Source organism: Lynx canadensis, chromosome B4 (genome assembly GCF_007474595.2).
Source record: "Lynx canadensis isolate LIC74 chromosome B4, mLynCan4.pri.v2, whole genome shotgun sequence".
NCBI lineage: Eukaryota > Metazoa > Chordata > Mammalia > Carnivora > Felidae > Lynx > Lynx canadensis.
Genome location: NC_044309.1, coordinates 47,880,403 through 47,898,639, shown reverse-complemented (window position 1 = coordinate 47,898,639; position 18,237 = coordinate 47,880,403). Strand labels below are relative to the sequence as shown.

The following is an 18,237-nucleotide window of genomic DNA, read 5'->3' as shown; positions in this document are numbered from 1 at the left end:
CCTGAACTGCAGATAGTACTGAGCCTTCTATATACTAGGCTTTTTCCTAGACATACATACCTTTGATAGAGTTTAATTTCTAAATTAGGCACAGTCAGAGACTGACAAGAATAATAATAAAATAGAACAACTGTAACAATATAACAATATACTGTAATAGAAGTTATGTGAACGTGGTCTCATTCTCAAAATATCCTTTTGTACTGTGCTCACCCTTCTTTGTGATGACGTGAGATGATCAAGTGCTCACGTGACGAGATGAAGTGAGGTGAATGACGCAAGCACAGGCCTTGTGAGGTTTCACTAGGTTACTATGGACCTTCTGACGATTTGTCAGCAGTAGGATCGTTTGATTCCAGACCATGGTTGACTCAGACAAGGCGGGACTGCTGGGAATTGGAATCTTCTGGGGTGGAGCGTGAGCACAGGAAACTGGAAACCTCTCGGGTTGATTCCGCTGGTCGCTGTGGTTGGAAGCCCTTGCGGAAGAGATTCACATTAGAGTCACTGCCTCATACCCACTGCACATAAACCCTGCAAACTTCTGTAAAGCATTTTCTGCCGACAATCCAGCCCCATCCAAACCCATATCACATTTTTCATTAATTTAGGGCCCAAGGGACGGGTGAGGCAAGGTGGTGCGGAGACAGACTGAGGGGAACTAAGCAATCTCAGCCTCATTGTCAGAGTTGCGATGTTTTAAAATACTCCCTACCTCAGGGCGCCTGGGTGGCTCTGCGGGTTAAGTGGCCTACTCTTGGTTTCGGACCTGCGTGGGGCTCCTCACGGACAGTGTAGAACCTGCTTCACGTTCTCTTCTCCCATCTCTCTCTCTCTCTCTCTCTGCCCCTCACCCTGGATTCAGGTTCTCACTCTCTCAAAGTAAATAAACTTAAAAAAAAAAAAATACTCCCTGCCTCAATTACTCCCATCAAGGGAAGAGAATAGGAGAAGATACCACCCCCTGAGCAAATCCACCCCTTCTTTCTTTCAGGTCTATCTACTTGTAAAAAACTGCTGGGAGGAAGATCCAGAGAAGAGACCAGATTTCAAGAAAATTGAGTCTACGTTGGCCAAGATATTTGGGTATTGCTGAAATTTTTGCTTTTCCTCACTTATTTCAGATTTTTCTAATAATAGTTGACATCCAGTGGCACCTCAGAATAGAATGCCTGTTCTATGAAAAACCCCAGACTGCAACCCCTGTCTCAAAAAATTAAATGAGATGGAGACCAACAGACCATTTTCTCAGGGAATAATCACTTGAAAAGTTAAATAGCCAAGGGCAAAACTTGCCTGGTTAATATATAAACTCTGGCTGATCATAAATATGTCTGTTAAAAATCTAGTTCCCTGACCCTTCTGGAGGTAATTAGAAGTCTAGCACAAGTCCTGAGTATTTGCAAAGCCACTAGATCATTCTTAAGATCAAGAAGTTCTTAAAATCTTAAAATCAGAAACTGTGGCCCTAGGTGCTTAATCCTTGTGCCATGAATCAGATTTTAATTCAGGGTCCAAAATTTTAAAAAAACAAAAAATGCACACAATTATCCAGTAAGGTTGAAGTCTAGATTTTCTGTGTTTTCAGTTAGAGTGAAAAAAATAACAGTGAAGAGATTAGGAGATCCAGCTTCTAGACTAGGGTCTGGTAATAGCTTGCTATAGGACATTGGGCAAAGTGCTTACCCTAACTGGATGTCAATTTTCTTTTATTAAAACTGGACTTGAATAGGATGATTTCTGCAATTCCTTCCAGCTCTTATTTTCCATACTTCTCATTAAGTCAAAGATTCAGATACTTATTGAACCTAAAAGCCCAGGGCTGAGATGAGGTCAAGTGAAATCATGAAAGTGGTCATTGAAGGGTACATCTAATCTGTCATTTGTGTGGAAGGAGCAGAAAATAACAATGATGTAATTCTTGCTCATTTTTTAATTTTTTCACAGACATTTTACTAAGATCCGATGAGACTGTATATGTGATAAGTGAATGTAAACTCATGAAGATAAACTGGGCCCCTGATACATAGCCTTTAATAGGGTGGTCTCAAACTTGGCTGCCCATTGAGATCACCAGGCAGGAGGGGGTGGGGCAGGAATGTTAACAAAAAAACAACAGTGCCTGAGCCCTGCCCCGAGAGTCTTACGTAATTGGTCTGGGGTTGCAGGCTGGCATAGGGGTTTATAATAGCTCCTTGGGTGATTAGAATATGCAGTCAGGGTTGAGAAACTGTTTTAATTGAATCAATTCATCACAAAGGGAGACCATCTATCTTTATTCCTTACACCTGCTCCCTCACCCAACTAGACTCTATACTAGTGGCTTCAAGGAAAACCTCCCTGGGGAACTTGTTAAAAAATACTGTTTCATAATCCCAGACCTAGCGGTTTCCAGTTATGTAGGTCTGAGGTAGACTCAGAAATGTATTGAAATTTTAACAAACATCCCTCCCCACCTCAGGGGATTATGATGGAGGCCATCTTCTCCTTGAGGGCAGAAGTGGTAACTTAAATCGTTGTTGTAATAATGAAATAGTAGTATTTATTCAACCCCTTCTATGGTGCTGTAGATGGTATAAACATTATCTCGATACTGAACAACCTTACAGACAATGTATCTCCTGACTGAGCTCTGCACCAAGGCTTGCAATGTGTCCCAGCGTCGAAGAAAGCTGGCATCTTCTCGAAGTGTCCTTGGCCTAACAAGATCATCCAGAGTTAGGTTTTGTGCTTTAGGACCCAGTCTTTCTTTTTTTTTTTTTTTTTTTTTTTCATTTCTTTTTTCTTTTTTTAATGTTTGTTTATTTTGAGAGAAAGAGAGAGAAGTGAGAGAGGGATTGGCAGAGGGAGACACAGAATCCAAAGCAGAGGACCCAAGCTTTCTGTTCTAAGGAGAAAACAGAAGGCTCAGCTTTGCTTTTCTCGGTCCTTCTCTTATACTTGTATTTATCACTTCTAGTGCCTTAAAAAAAAAAAAAGATTCTCCCTTTATTGTAAATCGTTATTAAAATTTTTAATTTTAGAAAATAGGAATAAGCAAACAAAGGAAAAACATCACCTATTATCAATAGATGGCTACTGGTTTTCAAAATTAAATTATAATTTTTGCTGTTTTATCAACTTTTCTACTTAATATAGAGGTAGCGTCTTTCTGTATCTTTAACTGTTCTAATTTGTATTTTATACAATGCATGAATATTCCATTGTGTGGTAATATTCCATTGTGTCGTAATATCTTTGTTACGTTTTGTTACTCGTTTGGGTTATTTTCAAACGCTTGCTGTTATAAAGACTGCTGTGACTTTTCTGTAGTTACCTTTCAGCACATTCTTGTGGTTTCCTGTGGCTAGTTCCTAGAAGAAGTGCTGGTGAACTGATCAGTGTGTGTACTTTTAAAGCTTCTGACACATTTTGCCACACTGCCCTCCAGGAAGATCATAGTGGATGTTTTTCCTCCTTACCTCCATTATTACCATTACTCTAACATTTGGTTTAATTTTTTAAAAATCTTGTGTCTATTTCTAGGGGCGCCTTGGTGGCTCAGTCAGTTAAGCGACCGACTTGGTTTCAGCTCAGGTAGTGATTTCACAGTTTATGAGATTGAGCCCCGCATCTGGCTCCTCATTGACAGCACAGAGCCTTCTTGGGATTCTCTCTCTCTCAAAATAAATAAATAAACTTTAAAAATATATCTTATGTCTCTTTCTATTTCTTTAATTTCTCCTGAGGCTAATTTTTTTTAACGTGTGTTGACCGTTTTTATTTTATTTTTTGCTTTATAACTTTTTAATCACATTTGTCCACTATTTTACTGGATGTTTATGCTTTAATAATTTGTAGCAACTCTTTATTACTACCTACAGCCTATTTCACGACAAAAAAAATGAAAGTTATATGGACACCTTGATCCGACGTCTACAGCTGTATTCTCGAAACCTGGAACATCTGGTGGAGGAAAGGACGCAGCTGTACAAGGCAGAGAGGGACAGAGCTGACAGACTCAATTTTATGTTGCTTCCAAGGTAAGGCAGGTTCTCTTGCCAGTGTAGTTTCTCATGATTCCACAGCCATGCCTTCTTTCTTATAGCTGAAAGCGTCAGCATTTTCTTCTAGTATTGTTTTGTTTCCCTTGTATCTACATAAGATTGTTCCCTTTTGCACATTCTTCAACAGATTATTCAGTTAAAAAAAATACACATACCTTGCTAAGACTTGTTCTGGTCTGTACTGTAAATATCTAGAAGAAAAAGATTATTTTCTTTTAAATTTAAATTTTTTTTAACGTTTATTCATTTTTGAGAGAGAGGGCGTGAGCAAGAGAGGGGCAGAGGGAGAGGGAGATACAGAATCTGAAGCAGGCTCCAGGCTCTTGAGCTGTCAGCACAGAGCCTGACGCAGGGCTCGAACCCACGAACCCATGACGTGACCTGAGCCAAAGTTGGACACTCAACCGACTGAGCCACACAGGTGCCCCCAAAAAAGTTATTTGCAAGCGGCTGTGTGTTGCCCCAGAAAGAGCATGGGCAGTGGAGTTAGCACGGCCAGGGTTCTAACACTTTGCCACTTTTACTAAGTCTGGGACCTGTGGTAGGTCACTGTCTGTCTCTCCCTAATCTCAAAATGGAAATTAAAATTTTCCTCTGGATTCTGTGAGCCATAAGGCACTTGTAGGCACTAACTACCCATTTCTTTTCTTCTTTTCACCTCAAAGTAGAAGCCAAATTACAAGGAGTAGGAACAGTCATTAGTGGAGGAGGTGGGGGGGGCACATATCAGATGCCTCATCACAGAGGCATCTATGGGCTGGCGTCTGTTTTGTGAAACAGTATCACAGCCAGGACATAAAGAGAAAGGAAGTAAGGTTGAAATCCCTATACAGCTTAAAGTTTCGTGAGTGTTAGTACTCAGATAATAACAAAGAAATGTTAAGAGAAGCAAGAAGTTAAAATGTGGAGCTAGAAAACAGACTTTGGCCGAGGGGCCCTTAACTGTCACAAGTGAGCGGTAATGGTCTCTTCTCGTTCAAGTAGAATAAACTGTTTTGTTAGAGGAAGCCTAAGCTAGACAGTCCAGCATTGGGTGAAATCGTGGAAGCTGAGGTCAGCTAGGCCTGAATTCAAACTGTGTTCCCACCACTGACTACCCATGTACAGTCTTGGACAATTACCTACATGATCTAAGCCTCAGTTTCTTTTGTACCTCACAGGCTAGCCCTAAGAATTTCCCGAAATAGTGCTCAGGATATAAGGTACTTAGCCCAGAATCTGGAATGTCCATGGCTGTTATTATCGTACATAATAGCCATGACTTTTATATATAACTTGTGTTCATTATTGTTTTATTTTGAGCCCATGCTTCATTTAGAGTATCAGCTCTATGTTAGTAAAAGGATGATTTTGAGATTGTATGAGCTGTTTTCTCAATAGAACAGTTTCTCTTTGACAAACCCGAGTGACGAGGGTAGGAGTTACCAACATGCTGTGTTCAGTCATCTGTGCCTGAAGGAGGCCTACTGCAGGACCTGTGTGCCCTCAGAATGCCAAGGAACAGCCTGGAAATGGTGCCCTGGTAATAGGCTGGAGCCCTTAATATTCCCATCAGAGATTGCAATTTCTATCAGAGCTTCATAAATGCTAGGTTTAAGATGCATACTTCCTTGCCTGGCCTTTAGTGCTGAGTTGTAACAAAAACAACATCCAGACAATCTGGCTGCCTTTCCCAGGGTGTCATCATCCGTGGTTTTAACCAATACTGTTACTCAAATGATTTGAAACAGCTGGCTCACTGCCTCAGATTTTTATCTTACCTTTGCTGTAATGTGCCACTTTGATCACTAGATGGTAGTTTTAACTTTTGAGTATAGTTGACATGCAATGTTATACTAGTGTCAGGTGTAGGACAGAGTGATTTGAGATTCTGCGTATTACTCCGTGCTCACCACAGTAAGCGAAGTTACCACCTGTCACCATACAGCGTTATTGTCACGATAGGTCTCCCACCCAAGTACTAACCAGGCCCGACCCTGCTTAGCTTCCAAGATCAGACGAGTTCGGGCGCGTTCAGGGTGGTATGGCCGTAGACATATTGTTACGATAGGATTGACTATATTCCCTATGCTCTACTTTTCATCTCCAGGGGTAGATGTTTTATTGGATTGCCACAGGTTATATAACACAGATCTCTTCAATAGCTGCAATACACCATGATTCCAGTGCAACTGTCTGATAATTTATGTAAAAATATATTTGTAAAAGAAAATTAAAATGTACATGAACAATAACTTAGAAGAATCAAAAAGAAGTATTTACAGCAAGATTGTCAATAAACTAAGACTGCATGTAGGAACCAGATTCTACTTAACTGCTTACTTAAACAGTGCCTCTTGGCTTTTGAGATGTTAAAATAAAGTTTTTTCTTCTTGTGGGAGGCCTTTCTAAGACATTTACTGTGTTCGCTAATCTGTGTCAGCAACAGCTTGTTACCAAAGCTCACTGTGTTAAGTCACAGCCCTTCATTTATCTACCAACATTCGTTCCTCTCTTTGTGTACTATTTCCCAAGCTTATATGACTTTTCAGATATAAGCAGTAATATGAAGGGCAAAAATGGTGAAATATCCAATTTTATGATTACATTTATGTATCCTTCAAAAAATTTGCACCCTTATATTGGGCATGTCAAGAAAAACCACCCCAGAAGTGACCCCTGAGAATCCAATCAGCCACACCAAAGGGGTGTTTCTTAAAGGTCCCAGGCTTTGTCATCGCACCAATGGAAAAAAATTCCCTTGATGCTTTGGAGGTTCTCAAAAGGAATGGTGCCTGTCCTTGTGGTTAATGAGCTGTCTTCTGGGAGAATGGAAGACATTGCTATTTGGACACAATTGGCATACCTCCAGATCATCCCCATCTCCATGAATATCCAAGGTCTGGGTCGTGGAGGAGATGCCGTGCAATAAAAAGACTGAAAGGCGGGAGGATGTTGTGAGTTCTAATACTGCTTCAGTTCTAATACTGGCTGTGGGACCTTGTGAAAGTCATACTTTTTAAGCCTCAGGGTTATCAATGACCTCTATGGCACCTCCCAGTGGCCATGTTCTGATTCTAATGGTTCCATACTTGAGTCCTTTACAGAGCCATCCCAAGGGCAGACAGGGAGCATCCAGCCTCATGTCGGTTCTACTCCATTTAGGCAATTGGCACATCAAGGAAGTGCAGTTCCTTCTTACGGTTCTGTCTTAATTCTGAGTGTGATATACTATTTCTTCTATCTCTGCAACAGAGATATTCTTAGTTGCTTTTATTTGACTTCTGCAGTTTTGCCATAATTTTAACGTGTGTTTACATGGTGACTGACTTTGCTTTTTAAAGGACCCAAAAACATATCAAATGAATTCTCGTTCAGAATATATCAAAGTTAATTTTTAAGTGCATTGTTCCTTTATAGTGATATTAAACAATACCATGTTAAATATGCTTGGGATACAAAACCCTTGGCTCTGATGAAAAAGCCAGATCTGATAGCTGTAGTGATTTAACCTCTTACATTAACGACACACTCTCCTCAGCTTCTGGATGTAGAGCAACATCTAGAAGAGGCTGACAATCAACAAAGTGGTAAAAAGTGGACAAGTATGTATACATATGAGGGTTACGTAGGTACTAGAGTTATATGTACATGCATATAAGGGTTAATAGCCAAGTACTAAGTTAATGCTAAACCTGCATATATACATCTGAGTTCAAATACATGTATCATATGTGTATGTATATATTCTATTCCTATATTCAGTATGTGCAGCCTATCTTTGCTTCCTAGTCACTCCTTTCAGTGGAAATCCCAAATCCTAGGATGCTTTGTGGACAATTACTACTGTCTCACAGATTCATGCGAGATAAGAAAAAAAATTACTGAAGTTGAAGGCATTTTTTCCCTTTCTCATCTAGGCTGGTGGTCAAGTCTCTGAAGGAGAAAGGCATTGTGGAGCCTGAATTGTATGAGGAAGTTACAATCTACTTCAGTGACATTGTAGGTTTTACCACCATCTGCAAATACAGCACCCCCATGGAAGTGGTGGACATGCTCAATGACATCTATAAGAGTTTTGACCACATTCTTGATCACCACGATGTGTACAAGGTAACCACATCACCTCCCAGGCTGAAATGATTGTACCACCCCATGTCAGCAGAGCCCGAGTTGATTGGTTCCTATTATTACTCAGCTCTTATCCTCTCTAAGGTTTAATGAATTTGTGGTTGAACACGAGCTAAAAGTGAAGGGAAGTGAAAGAATAAGAAGGGTCAGAAGTCAAAATGCCCACATGACTTTAAGAAGCACTGTGAAGGAAACAACATAAAGGTCATCAGGAAAGAATTTTAGCTAATAAATTTAGTATTCTCAAATCACCTTTTAAAGAAATGGACAGTGTTTAGACTGATTGCAAATGAAGCGGAAAAGACACTGGAGTTACAACAAGTAGAATAGGAATCTGTTTTTGTTGTTGTTGTTGTTGCTGTTGTTGAAAGAACAAGCATCATTCAAAGAAGATTAAAGGAAAACAGGGAAAACACCCTATAAGTTCAGAACTGGATCTGTTACCTGACTGGTGGGCTGACCAGTTTCGGGTTAATACTGCCTGAGTCAGAAGAGTAAAGGACAATTGAATTCCCCCATTTTCATGTTGGAAAAGTAGCAGAGCATATGGAGCAAATAACTTTAGAAATAGAGCTCTTCATTCAAATCCCACTTGGCCCTACCTAACTACAACCTCATAAAATACATTTAACTTTACCTATCTGTAAAACGGGATGATAATAACACCTAACTCAGTGGGTTATTGTGAAGACTATTGAAATAAACCATATGCCTGAAATACTATATCCTTACAAGTAAAGTTTAAAGGTCACTCATGTGACAGTCTGTCATAATGGTTATTACCCACATAGAGGTGTCCCTTTTAGGGTCTGTCCTAGCCCCATCTTCACCCTATGTAGGCCAGAAAGCCACATTAACAACAGTTCTTGTTGGACAGAAAATGGTTATGCCTTGCAGAGACGGTTGGCAAAGAGAAGTTAACTAGTCAACAAATGTGAACTATATAACCATGACAATAACATTAAAAGAGAGGTCATTTGGGGCGCCTGGGTGGCGCAGTCGGTTAAGCGTCTGACTTCAGCCAGGTCACGATCTCGCGGTCCGTGAGTTCGAGCCCCGCGTTGGGCTCTGGGCTGATGGCTCAGAGCCTGGAGCCTGTTTCCGATTCTGTGTCTCCCTCTCTCTCTGCCCCTCCCCCGTTCATGCTCTGTCTCTCTCTGTCCCAAAAATAAATAAACGTTGAAAAAATAAATAAAAAATAAATAAAAAATAAAAAAAATAAAAAATAAAAAAATAAAAAAAAAGAGAGGTCATTTACAAAGAATAATGTTGGTAGGATACTGCTGATACAAATTTGTTTATTACAAGAAAAGTGTTTAGAATCACCATGCTATAAGAATGTGCATTACATCTTGGAGGAAACTACAATTAATTTTTTTTTGTCAAAAAGGATATCAAAAATAAAATGTTAAGTGCTAAAGGTGACTTTTCTGGTAATTAAATGTTATACGCCATCATTCAGATTATAATGTAAACTGTATAGAATTGTTACCACATCTAGATTACTTATGTTATTATAAAGTACTCTCATATGGTCAAAATTACTTATCATTCATTTAACTAGACTATAAAACTGTGAAGAAATTTGCATATCTGGTCTTGAACTAGTCCCAGAAAAAGTGTACAGGGCTATGCTCCGACTGGGTTCTCAAAAGCTTTTGTTTTGATACGTAGTCAACTACTTGTTTTTAATTTCTTGTGCCTTTTGAAGGGATAGAATCACTAATGAGAAACTATTTCCACAGGTGGAAACCATTGGTGATGCCTACATGGTGGCCAGTGGTTTGCCTAAGAGGAATGGCAATAGGCATGCAATAGACATTGCCAAGATGGCCTTGGATATCCTCAGCTTCATGGGGACCTTCGAGCTAGAGCATCTTCCCGGTCTCCCAATATGGATTCGTATTGGCGTTCATTCTGGTATGGAGTTAAGCATTGTAGCAAATGGGAACATATAAACCTCTGTGCACCAACTAAATAAGAAAGGATAAAGGGTCTTAAGATGTGATTGATTTTCACATGAAGTTCATCCCGTTACATATCCCGATATAATGAGACAATCCTTTGAGAGTTCTAGGGAACACCACCTTTTACAGCACCTCTGACTCCTGGAATGCTAAACACCAACCACAGACTGAAGTAACAGCCTCCAGATTTCTTCCTAAGTCCTCATATATATTATTTGTTTCCTCCCCATCCCTTCCGTCTCCTGCCCCCAACTTCTGCACATTTTTTTCCCACTAAACTTTTATAGTATCTTTCATGGATTAGATTATCTACAGGGAAAAAAATAGCTGGTAAAATTCCTATAATGAAAGCATTTATGTCCGCCTCACCCCCTCAGTAGTACTGAAAGTACATGGATCACTTCAAAGACCATGAAAGATACTCAGCCAGGAATGTAAAGATTTGAGAACATCAGCTATAAATGTTATAGAAAAATATAGTTGGAGAGGACTCAGAAGTCATCTGGATTAATCCTTAATCAGGCACAAATTATCTTTATACGTTCCAAGACAAGTAATAATACAGCTACTTTTAGAATAATCCCAGGAGTCCCTCAAAACTCAGTTTCCAAAGCCAACTCACTCCATCATTAAATAGTTAAAATGATTAACAGTCTTTCCTTGTGTTAAATCGCACCTCCCTATACTTTCTTGCCATTGCTTTTTTCTGCCCTCCAAGGCTCACAGAAGACTCAAAATACAGAAAACCCAAGATCACTCCAGACTCTGTGGCAAGAACCAGATCACTGCATTTGCGAATGTCATCCTGTATCCACAGTGCCTAGCACAGAGCCTGGCAGTAAATATTTCTTGATTTAGTAATGAACCAGTGATATTCTCAAAGTAACAGTAAATGGAAGTTAAAAATTTCTGCCATGTTCACTCTTCCCCAATCATGTCCACAACCATGTGTTAGGGATGTTTCTGTGTACACAGGAGGGGACTTCTCCGGCATTTCCTTAGCCAGCAACAGCACGGGGTCCCTTTTCTGACCCATCACAAATGCCAGGCCTGAGGGACAGCAGCAGGGCTGACTGAACCAAGTCAAGGAGGCAAGTCTGGTTCCTGGCCCAATCTCTTTTCCCCTGTGACCAACTCAATGTCTGAGCTCAGCACCTGGGCCCACATGCCACCACATTGGGCTGGAATGATAATAGATATTAGGCACACATACCTGGAGAGGTTTAGGCCTAAGAAATTAGGAGGTTGTGGTTAAATACTGATAGTTGAAAACAAGACTTAATATCTGCAGGAATTTCCTGCTACCAGGCCCTTCCCCAGCTTTATCTACTCCATTTCTGAAGTGAAGAGTCACCTGTAATTAGACCTAGCACACCAAAGGCACAGATCAGAGATCTCCTGACCAAGTCGCAGCCTCTGTTGCTCCTTGCCTTCTGTAGGTTGTTCTGTTTTTGTGTGTTTTTGTTTGTTTTTCGGTTGGCTATTTTGTGCTGTTTTGCATTGAACCTAACAAAGAAGGGCTCGGCACTCAAAGGAAGATCCAGTATTTTTATTCTTTTTCGATGTGTGTGGTCAGAGAATTTGTAGGATAAATCTACAAAGGAACTCATACAGATCAAAACCCAATAAGCCAACTAGAAAATCAATAGCTACCGTTATCCAAAAATCCAGTTTTGCAGTTTCTAGATTCATCTTGAACTTCTAAAATGTGTAACTCCTTGCATTCAGTCATTTCACACAAATGCTTCATGAACAACCCTTCTTCCCTGCCTAACATCCTGCTGTGCCCAGTCTTGCTTTGGTTTCTGTTCTTGTCAGGATGCCCTTGTGCCACAGCCCTCCCCACCCCCATCCCACTGCATTTCACCTAACATGTGAAGTGCTCAGAGATGATTATGCCAAGTCCTTGTCTTCTGGGTTCTCCATCATTGGCTCACCAGGCCAAGAAATGCTACTCCGAGTAAATAAAAATAAACTAAAACAAAATTTGGCCATTGAGCCTTCCAGTGTACCAGGCCCTCCAGCATTTCAGAGCTCAGGGAAGTGTGGTGTGGGAGAGTCTCCATTCTCCCTGAGAGCCTTCTATTAAAATACTAAAAACGACTTCCCACGTTTGCAACCTGGATCTCTGGATATCTTCTTGTTTTGTGCAAATGTACTTTTCTGTGCTAGGGCAGAACACCTTCTAGAAGCTTGTCTTGTTCCAACCATATTTTCCTCATTGAATACATCCATTTAAAACGAAAGCCACAGCTCCTTTTCCATACTGCCATCCACTTCTACGTAAAATGAAGGATTCGGCACTGTGCCTGAGAAAGAGGCTTACCCACCTTAACTCCACACTGTGATTTCTGCCACTTCCACTTCCTGCTTTCTGTGCATTTCAGGTCCCTGTGCTGCTGGAGTTGTGGGAATCAAGATGCCTCGTTATTGCCTATTTGGAGATACCGTCAACACAGCCTCTAGGATGGAATCCACTGGCCTCCGTAAGAAAGGAGATTGCTTTTCTTAGAGGAAGCTTGTGGCTTCCAGCAGAGGGGAATTACAAAATAAAATGCACAATAGGGACATGCAAAGTACAAGGGAAATGAAGGAATGACCTTTCACATTGACTGGACGTGAGCCTGTGTCAATACAGTCCTTGCTGCATTTGCTTTTGTTGTTACCATTTACTGAGAATTATTGTATTCTTACTTTTTAGCTAAGTGGTAAGCTATTTCATTAGTTTTGGTTCATTTGAAATGCATTCAGGTATGCTCTACTTGGAATAGTTATGAAAGTTAGCATAGATCCATGCAAGTTAAAAAAAAAGATTCAATGGGCTAGATATGGAGCATACACTGGTTCACTTTCCTATTCCAATTTAGTTTGCCCAAGAATTGGTTTTCGTAAAGAAAAATGTAAGTATTTATTATATGCAAAAGCCTATATTGCATTTGCCTGGCAGGGCAGAGACACCATGAGCTACATGTAGTAGATGCTCCATAAATATTGGTGACAGCGATAGTAATAGAAATATATACAAGAGAGAAAGAGGGGTGCCCGGATGGCTCAGTCAGTTATGCATCCGACTTTGGTTCAGGTCATGATCTCACGGTTCATGAGTTCGAGCCCCACGTCGGGCTCTGGGCTGACAGCTCGGAGCCTGGAGCCTGCTTCGGATTCTGTCTCCTTCTCTCTGCCCCTCCCCCACTCATGCTCTCTCTCAAAAATAAATAAGTATTCAAAAATACAATTTAAAAAAAGAGAAAGAAAGCTTTGATAGGCGTGGGCGGAGCTTACAAAAACACAGGTGGTAGAGTGGTATTTTGGTAGTCTACCGACAGCCTGCTACTGATTTGTACTAGAAAATCATGGTGTAAAGGAAGGAATAAGGTTGGGGCCAGACGGATTTGGTTATAATTATAATGACAGAAGTCACTATCTAAGCTGGGGAGGAATCTACCTCATCTTTCTAGGCTTCGGAAGGCTGAAGAAATAAATTGAGGATGGGATACCAAGCTTGCTGGAAGGGTTTCTGGAAGGAGTTGATGTGACGTATGCTAAGCCTCTGATACATGGCAGACAACATAGGATTGCGATTATTCCTACTATTGTCATTGTCTGTGGCACCCATTGAGGGAAAGTGCTGCACCAATGGTGGACCACAACGGGGAATGTCGTCACCAACTATTTATGAGAAGGATAATAGTATCCTCAAAGGGTACAACTTAAGAAGATCATGACCCTGTAACTCCCTCCTGAGTCTCTACCTTGCTGCCCACACTTAAGCTGCTTATTAGAACTTATACACAGGGACCCAAAACCAAATTCCAGCTGTCAAGTTCCATACCACAAACTAAACCCAAGACAAGGTGCAGGGGCTACCGCTCTGTGCTAGAGTGAGAACCTGTGGAGCACAACCTGAGGAACCCTGTCACTCAGCACCCCAAAAAGCAGTGCCAGACCCTCTTTCATCCCATGTGTGATATTTATCTCACTGATTGTATTTTTAAGTGTTCTTTCACTAAACCATCTCAGCTGTCAAGAACATCTGTAACAAATGTCCTGAATCAAGTGGAAACAAATGTGTTTGTGTAATATTCTTTAAAATGGTTGAGATTTTCATTGATCTGTTTTGCATTTCCAGCCTTGAGAATTCATGTGAGCGGCTCCACGATAGCCATCCTGAAGAGAACTGAATGCCAGTTCCTATATGAAGTGAGAGGGGAAACATATTTAAAGGTAAGGGATCCGCAGGCAGAAGACCCAGAAAAAGCACTCACTTTGGCCCACCTCCTTGGAGAATGGACATCCAGTGGTCAATAATGTCATCTTCAATGAAGATGAAGAATCCTTTTCTGCCCTCCCCAGAGTGATCACCCATGATCCCCTGTAGGAGAAGCCACCACCAAAGAATGTGAACTCAGAACCCTTTAAATATTTTGAACTAGGGCCAATATGTTATAAAATGTCACCATCATTTCTTCCACATGCATCCAAGTTTTGTCCCCAAGTCCTCCTGCAAAGCCGAGGGCTAAGGTGTGGGACGGGACTTATTTAACTTAAGTCAAAGCCCCCATCTCCTCACTCACTTCCAGGCTTTCACTGCAAGATGCTGCTTCTCTCTAAAACCACCTCTCCAGGGATTGCTTTACCATTCTGAAGCTGTGGACCAGCTGTGGTCCCCAGACTTCTGATCCAGTGTCATCTGGGTGCTTTCTAAAATATAGATGCCCAGACTCTCCACCAGGCTTGCTGCGGAAGGCCCTCTGTGGATGTAGATCAGGAATCTGTATTTTTAGTGAGTGTGCTCAGTGATCGGGACGTACACCAAAGTTTGAGAACCACCGGTCTCTCCTCTCCACCATGTTCCTCACATTCAGAACAACTACCCTCCAGAGCCACCAGATGTCTCCACTTGGCTCTCAGGCCACTTTTCAAAGGTCCTTAGAATCTTTTCACGATTGGTCTGAAGCCAACTACCAACTCTAAAATGATCTGTCTCCAGGAGCCACGGTGCTTCTGGCCTTTACACTGTGACTGCAACTTGGAAAAGCCTCCTTTCGTGTAGACGTGTCCTAATATCACACTTACTTTTTGAGTCCTCCATAAATACACTTTCTATACAGAACATTGCCACCCGAGTAGAAGCGGTGTCTAGATTACTGTGGTCCAAACACAGCCAGCAAACTACTGGCTTGAAAGATGAGTGATCTTTCATTTTTTTTAAGCTTAAGGTGGGGAAACTAGCAAAGGGCTAGTTTTTGTGACAAAATCTTGTGGTGAAAAGGGCTAGAAGAAAATGTAGGTGATGAAAACCAGTTGAATTTCTTGGCGAAGCAGGATTGTACCTCAATTTCCTTCTTTTTTAATTTAGACTTCTTACGATGTTCCTGTAGTGACATTTTGAAATGTCTTTGGGAAAAAAAGAGAACTCTTCTTTGGAAAAAACAAACATGTCTGGGGGGTGAGAGGCTTATTTTCAAAAAGGCACTTGGAAATGAAGATCTGTCTAGAGAGGATGAGAATCACATCGGGAACAGGTGCTGTGCTGAAATGTAGGCAGTGATAAGAAACATGGAAGGGGAAGGTCTCTTGGAAATGACTATTTGTCAGAATGGTGGGCTGGAACTGACCTGTCTCCCTGGCCTCTGTGGCACTCACCTTGCTTGCCTCCCTAGGGAAGAGGAACCGAGACTACCTACTGGCTGACGGGGGTGAAGGACCGGGAGTACAACCTGCCAACACCTCCTACTGTGTAAGCTGCTGGGGGGTGGGTGTGGTGGGGAGGGGACAGGCGAGTGGAAGTCTTGGCTTTGACAGCTGTGCCACATACAAGGAATTTCACTGTGGGCAAAAAGCTTGGCTAGTGGCAATGATCTATTGAATAAGAGGCCAGGGACTACATACACGAGAAGTTTAGAAACCTCCCCCTCTGGCTGCCAGACATGGGGTGTTTCAGGCATGCTCAGAACAGAGGGTAGTTGACCGCTCACCTCCTGCATGACAGGTTCGGGCATGAGTGGAGCATGCTGGGGCAAAGAGGCACCCTAATCTCTACGGCTGCCAACGGCTCTCTGCTGGGCTGCTGGAAACAGGCCCTCTTCCAGTCCCAGGACTGCAGTTCTGCGTTTTCATGTGGAGCTTGGGTTCTCCCAGAGAGGAGGAAGATGAGGTTTCAGGTCTAACGAACAGGTTTCAGTTCCCTTGAAGATGACTCAAATGACCATCCAGTTGCACATTTCGTTGCTGCAATAAGTCTTTCAGCTGTTACTGTGGCTTTTGCTATGGCACAGAGACCCTGTCTTGCAGACCCCTAGATGCTGGACCCACATAGATGGCAAGCCTGAAGAGAAGCCAAAACAACCCAGATCTTTTCTGGGCCCCAGGTCCATTTCAAACTCGTGAAACCCACCATCCCTTCTAAGCCTTCCTCAGACAAGAGCCACGCTCCAAGATGTGTGGGACCAAGTCCTCAGGCTTATGTTGCAGGGGCCTTGCACTGTCCTGGCTTCTTTTCTCCTCCCTGCGGTGGCTTGCGTAAACCTCACTGCACTTCCAAATCAAGCAGCGTGTTGTTTCAGTTTGAAATTGAAATATAATTTTCCGCTCAAAATATATTCTGCTCTTTCTCCAATTACACGGAGCAGGGATGGCAGCTCTTTTAAACTTGTCAAAAGCAAGGCTCATTCTGTATTCTCCGGACTCCCGGTGTTTGGTGCAGAATAAGCATTCCGAATAAGAATTCGATAAAATAAGCATTCTTTTGGGTAAACTGAACTGATTGTTCTGGAGCTAAGGAATATTCTGTGTGAATTGCTGAGAAGTGCCATTTTTTCTCCCCACTCTCTTTCCAGGGAGAATCAGCAGCGCTTGCAAGCCGAATTTTCCGACATGATTGCCAACTCTTTGCAGAAAAGACAGGCGGCGGGGATAAGAAGCCGAAAACCAACACGGGTGGCCAGCTACAAAAAAGGCACTCTGGAATACTTGCAGCTGAACACAACAGACGAGGAGAACACCCATTTTTAAACCAAAATGAAGTCCAAGAACTCAGCAAATTAAGTACAGCCTCACTTAGCGGCCTCAAGTGTCCCAGAGACCTAATGCAATAGAAGACTTGGATACTACACTCTGCTTCGCCTTGGCTGCCCTGTCTGGAACACAGACTTGCCTCTATGAATCAGATGTGTGCTCTCAGCACAAAAATTACCTTTTACTCTGGAGTCTGACCTCAACAGTGACTCCAGGGAGCTTCCACCTGGGAAAGAAGAGGAATGGATGTACTATCTCTAGGTTGAAGAGATTGTGTTCTTACTTCATCTGTTTTGTTTTCGTTTTTGTTTTGTTTACTGACTCATTTTCCTTCTGCATTCATGAGAGGAGTTTTTTAAATTGTCACAATTATATCTTAAATAACTTTTCTCCATTAAACTATATTTAACTCATAATTTTTGAAGGAAGCATGCTACATGTTAGGCAGGAATAAAAGTTAAAAATTTACTGAGTCTGTGAATGTGTTTCCACCTGCTCCAGCCATTTCCCTGAAATGCTGCAGCCATCGTCTTGTGCTTGCTGAGAAACTGTGCTTGCTAAATTCCCCAGCACTGAAGTCAGGCAAAGCCAGCACTGTGGCTCAGGGCCAAAAACCTTGATGTTTAGTATCACCTGCTCCACATGAGGTGATTTCACATGTAGCCTTCTACCACGGGAGGCGGGACGGACCTACAGTTGTCTCCGGTCTGAGACAAAGATCAAATGTTACTTCCCGGTAAATACAAAGTCCAGTAAAACCTTGGATTGTGACTAACTTGTTCTGCATGTGTTCTACCAGATGAGCAAGCATTTCTAATAAGTTTTAACTTGATAAACAAGAGATGTCTTGCAATACAAGTAGTACGTGACACCCAACGTCACCTGATCACAACTGAGCCAATGGTTCTTTTCTCTCTCTCTCTCATTGCAGGATTGTGGGTGACCATCCCCCATGCTTGATGCTCAGTTTCAGTGTTTGGCAGAAATCAGTGATTTTTTCAGAACATTGGAAGGTGCCCACAACTGGCACTAATATATTTTTTTGTCACTTCAAAGCACCTTTGGACAGTCCTTTGCTTCTCCATACAAGAGTAAAC

The 18,237-nt window shown here is 41.8% G+C and overlaps 1 protein-coding gene across 1 annotated transcript in view; it reads left to right on the top strand.

Moving 5' to 3' along the window:
• Window positions 1-17,911, top strand: part of GUCY2C (guanylate cyclase 2C) — a 69,503-nt gene extending 51,592 nt beyond the window's left edge. Inside the window, 8 exon segments of the mRNA XM_030321802.1 lie at window positions 995-1,086; window positions 3,864-4,022; window positions 7,946-8,138; window positions 9,902-10,076; window positions 12,511-12,609; window positions 14,253-14,347; window positions 15,787-15,863; window positions 16,963-17,911. Coding sequence (XP_030177662.1) covers window positions 995-1,086; window positions 3,864-4,022; window positions 7,946-8,138; window positions 9,902-10,076; window positions 12,511-12,609; window positions 14,253-14,347; window positions 15,787-15,863; window positions 16,963-17,137 — 1,065 coding nt within the window. The 3' untranslated portion in view covers window positions 17,138-17,911.
• The last annotated feature ends 326 nt before the right edge of the window (window positions 17,912-18,237 follow it).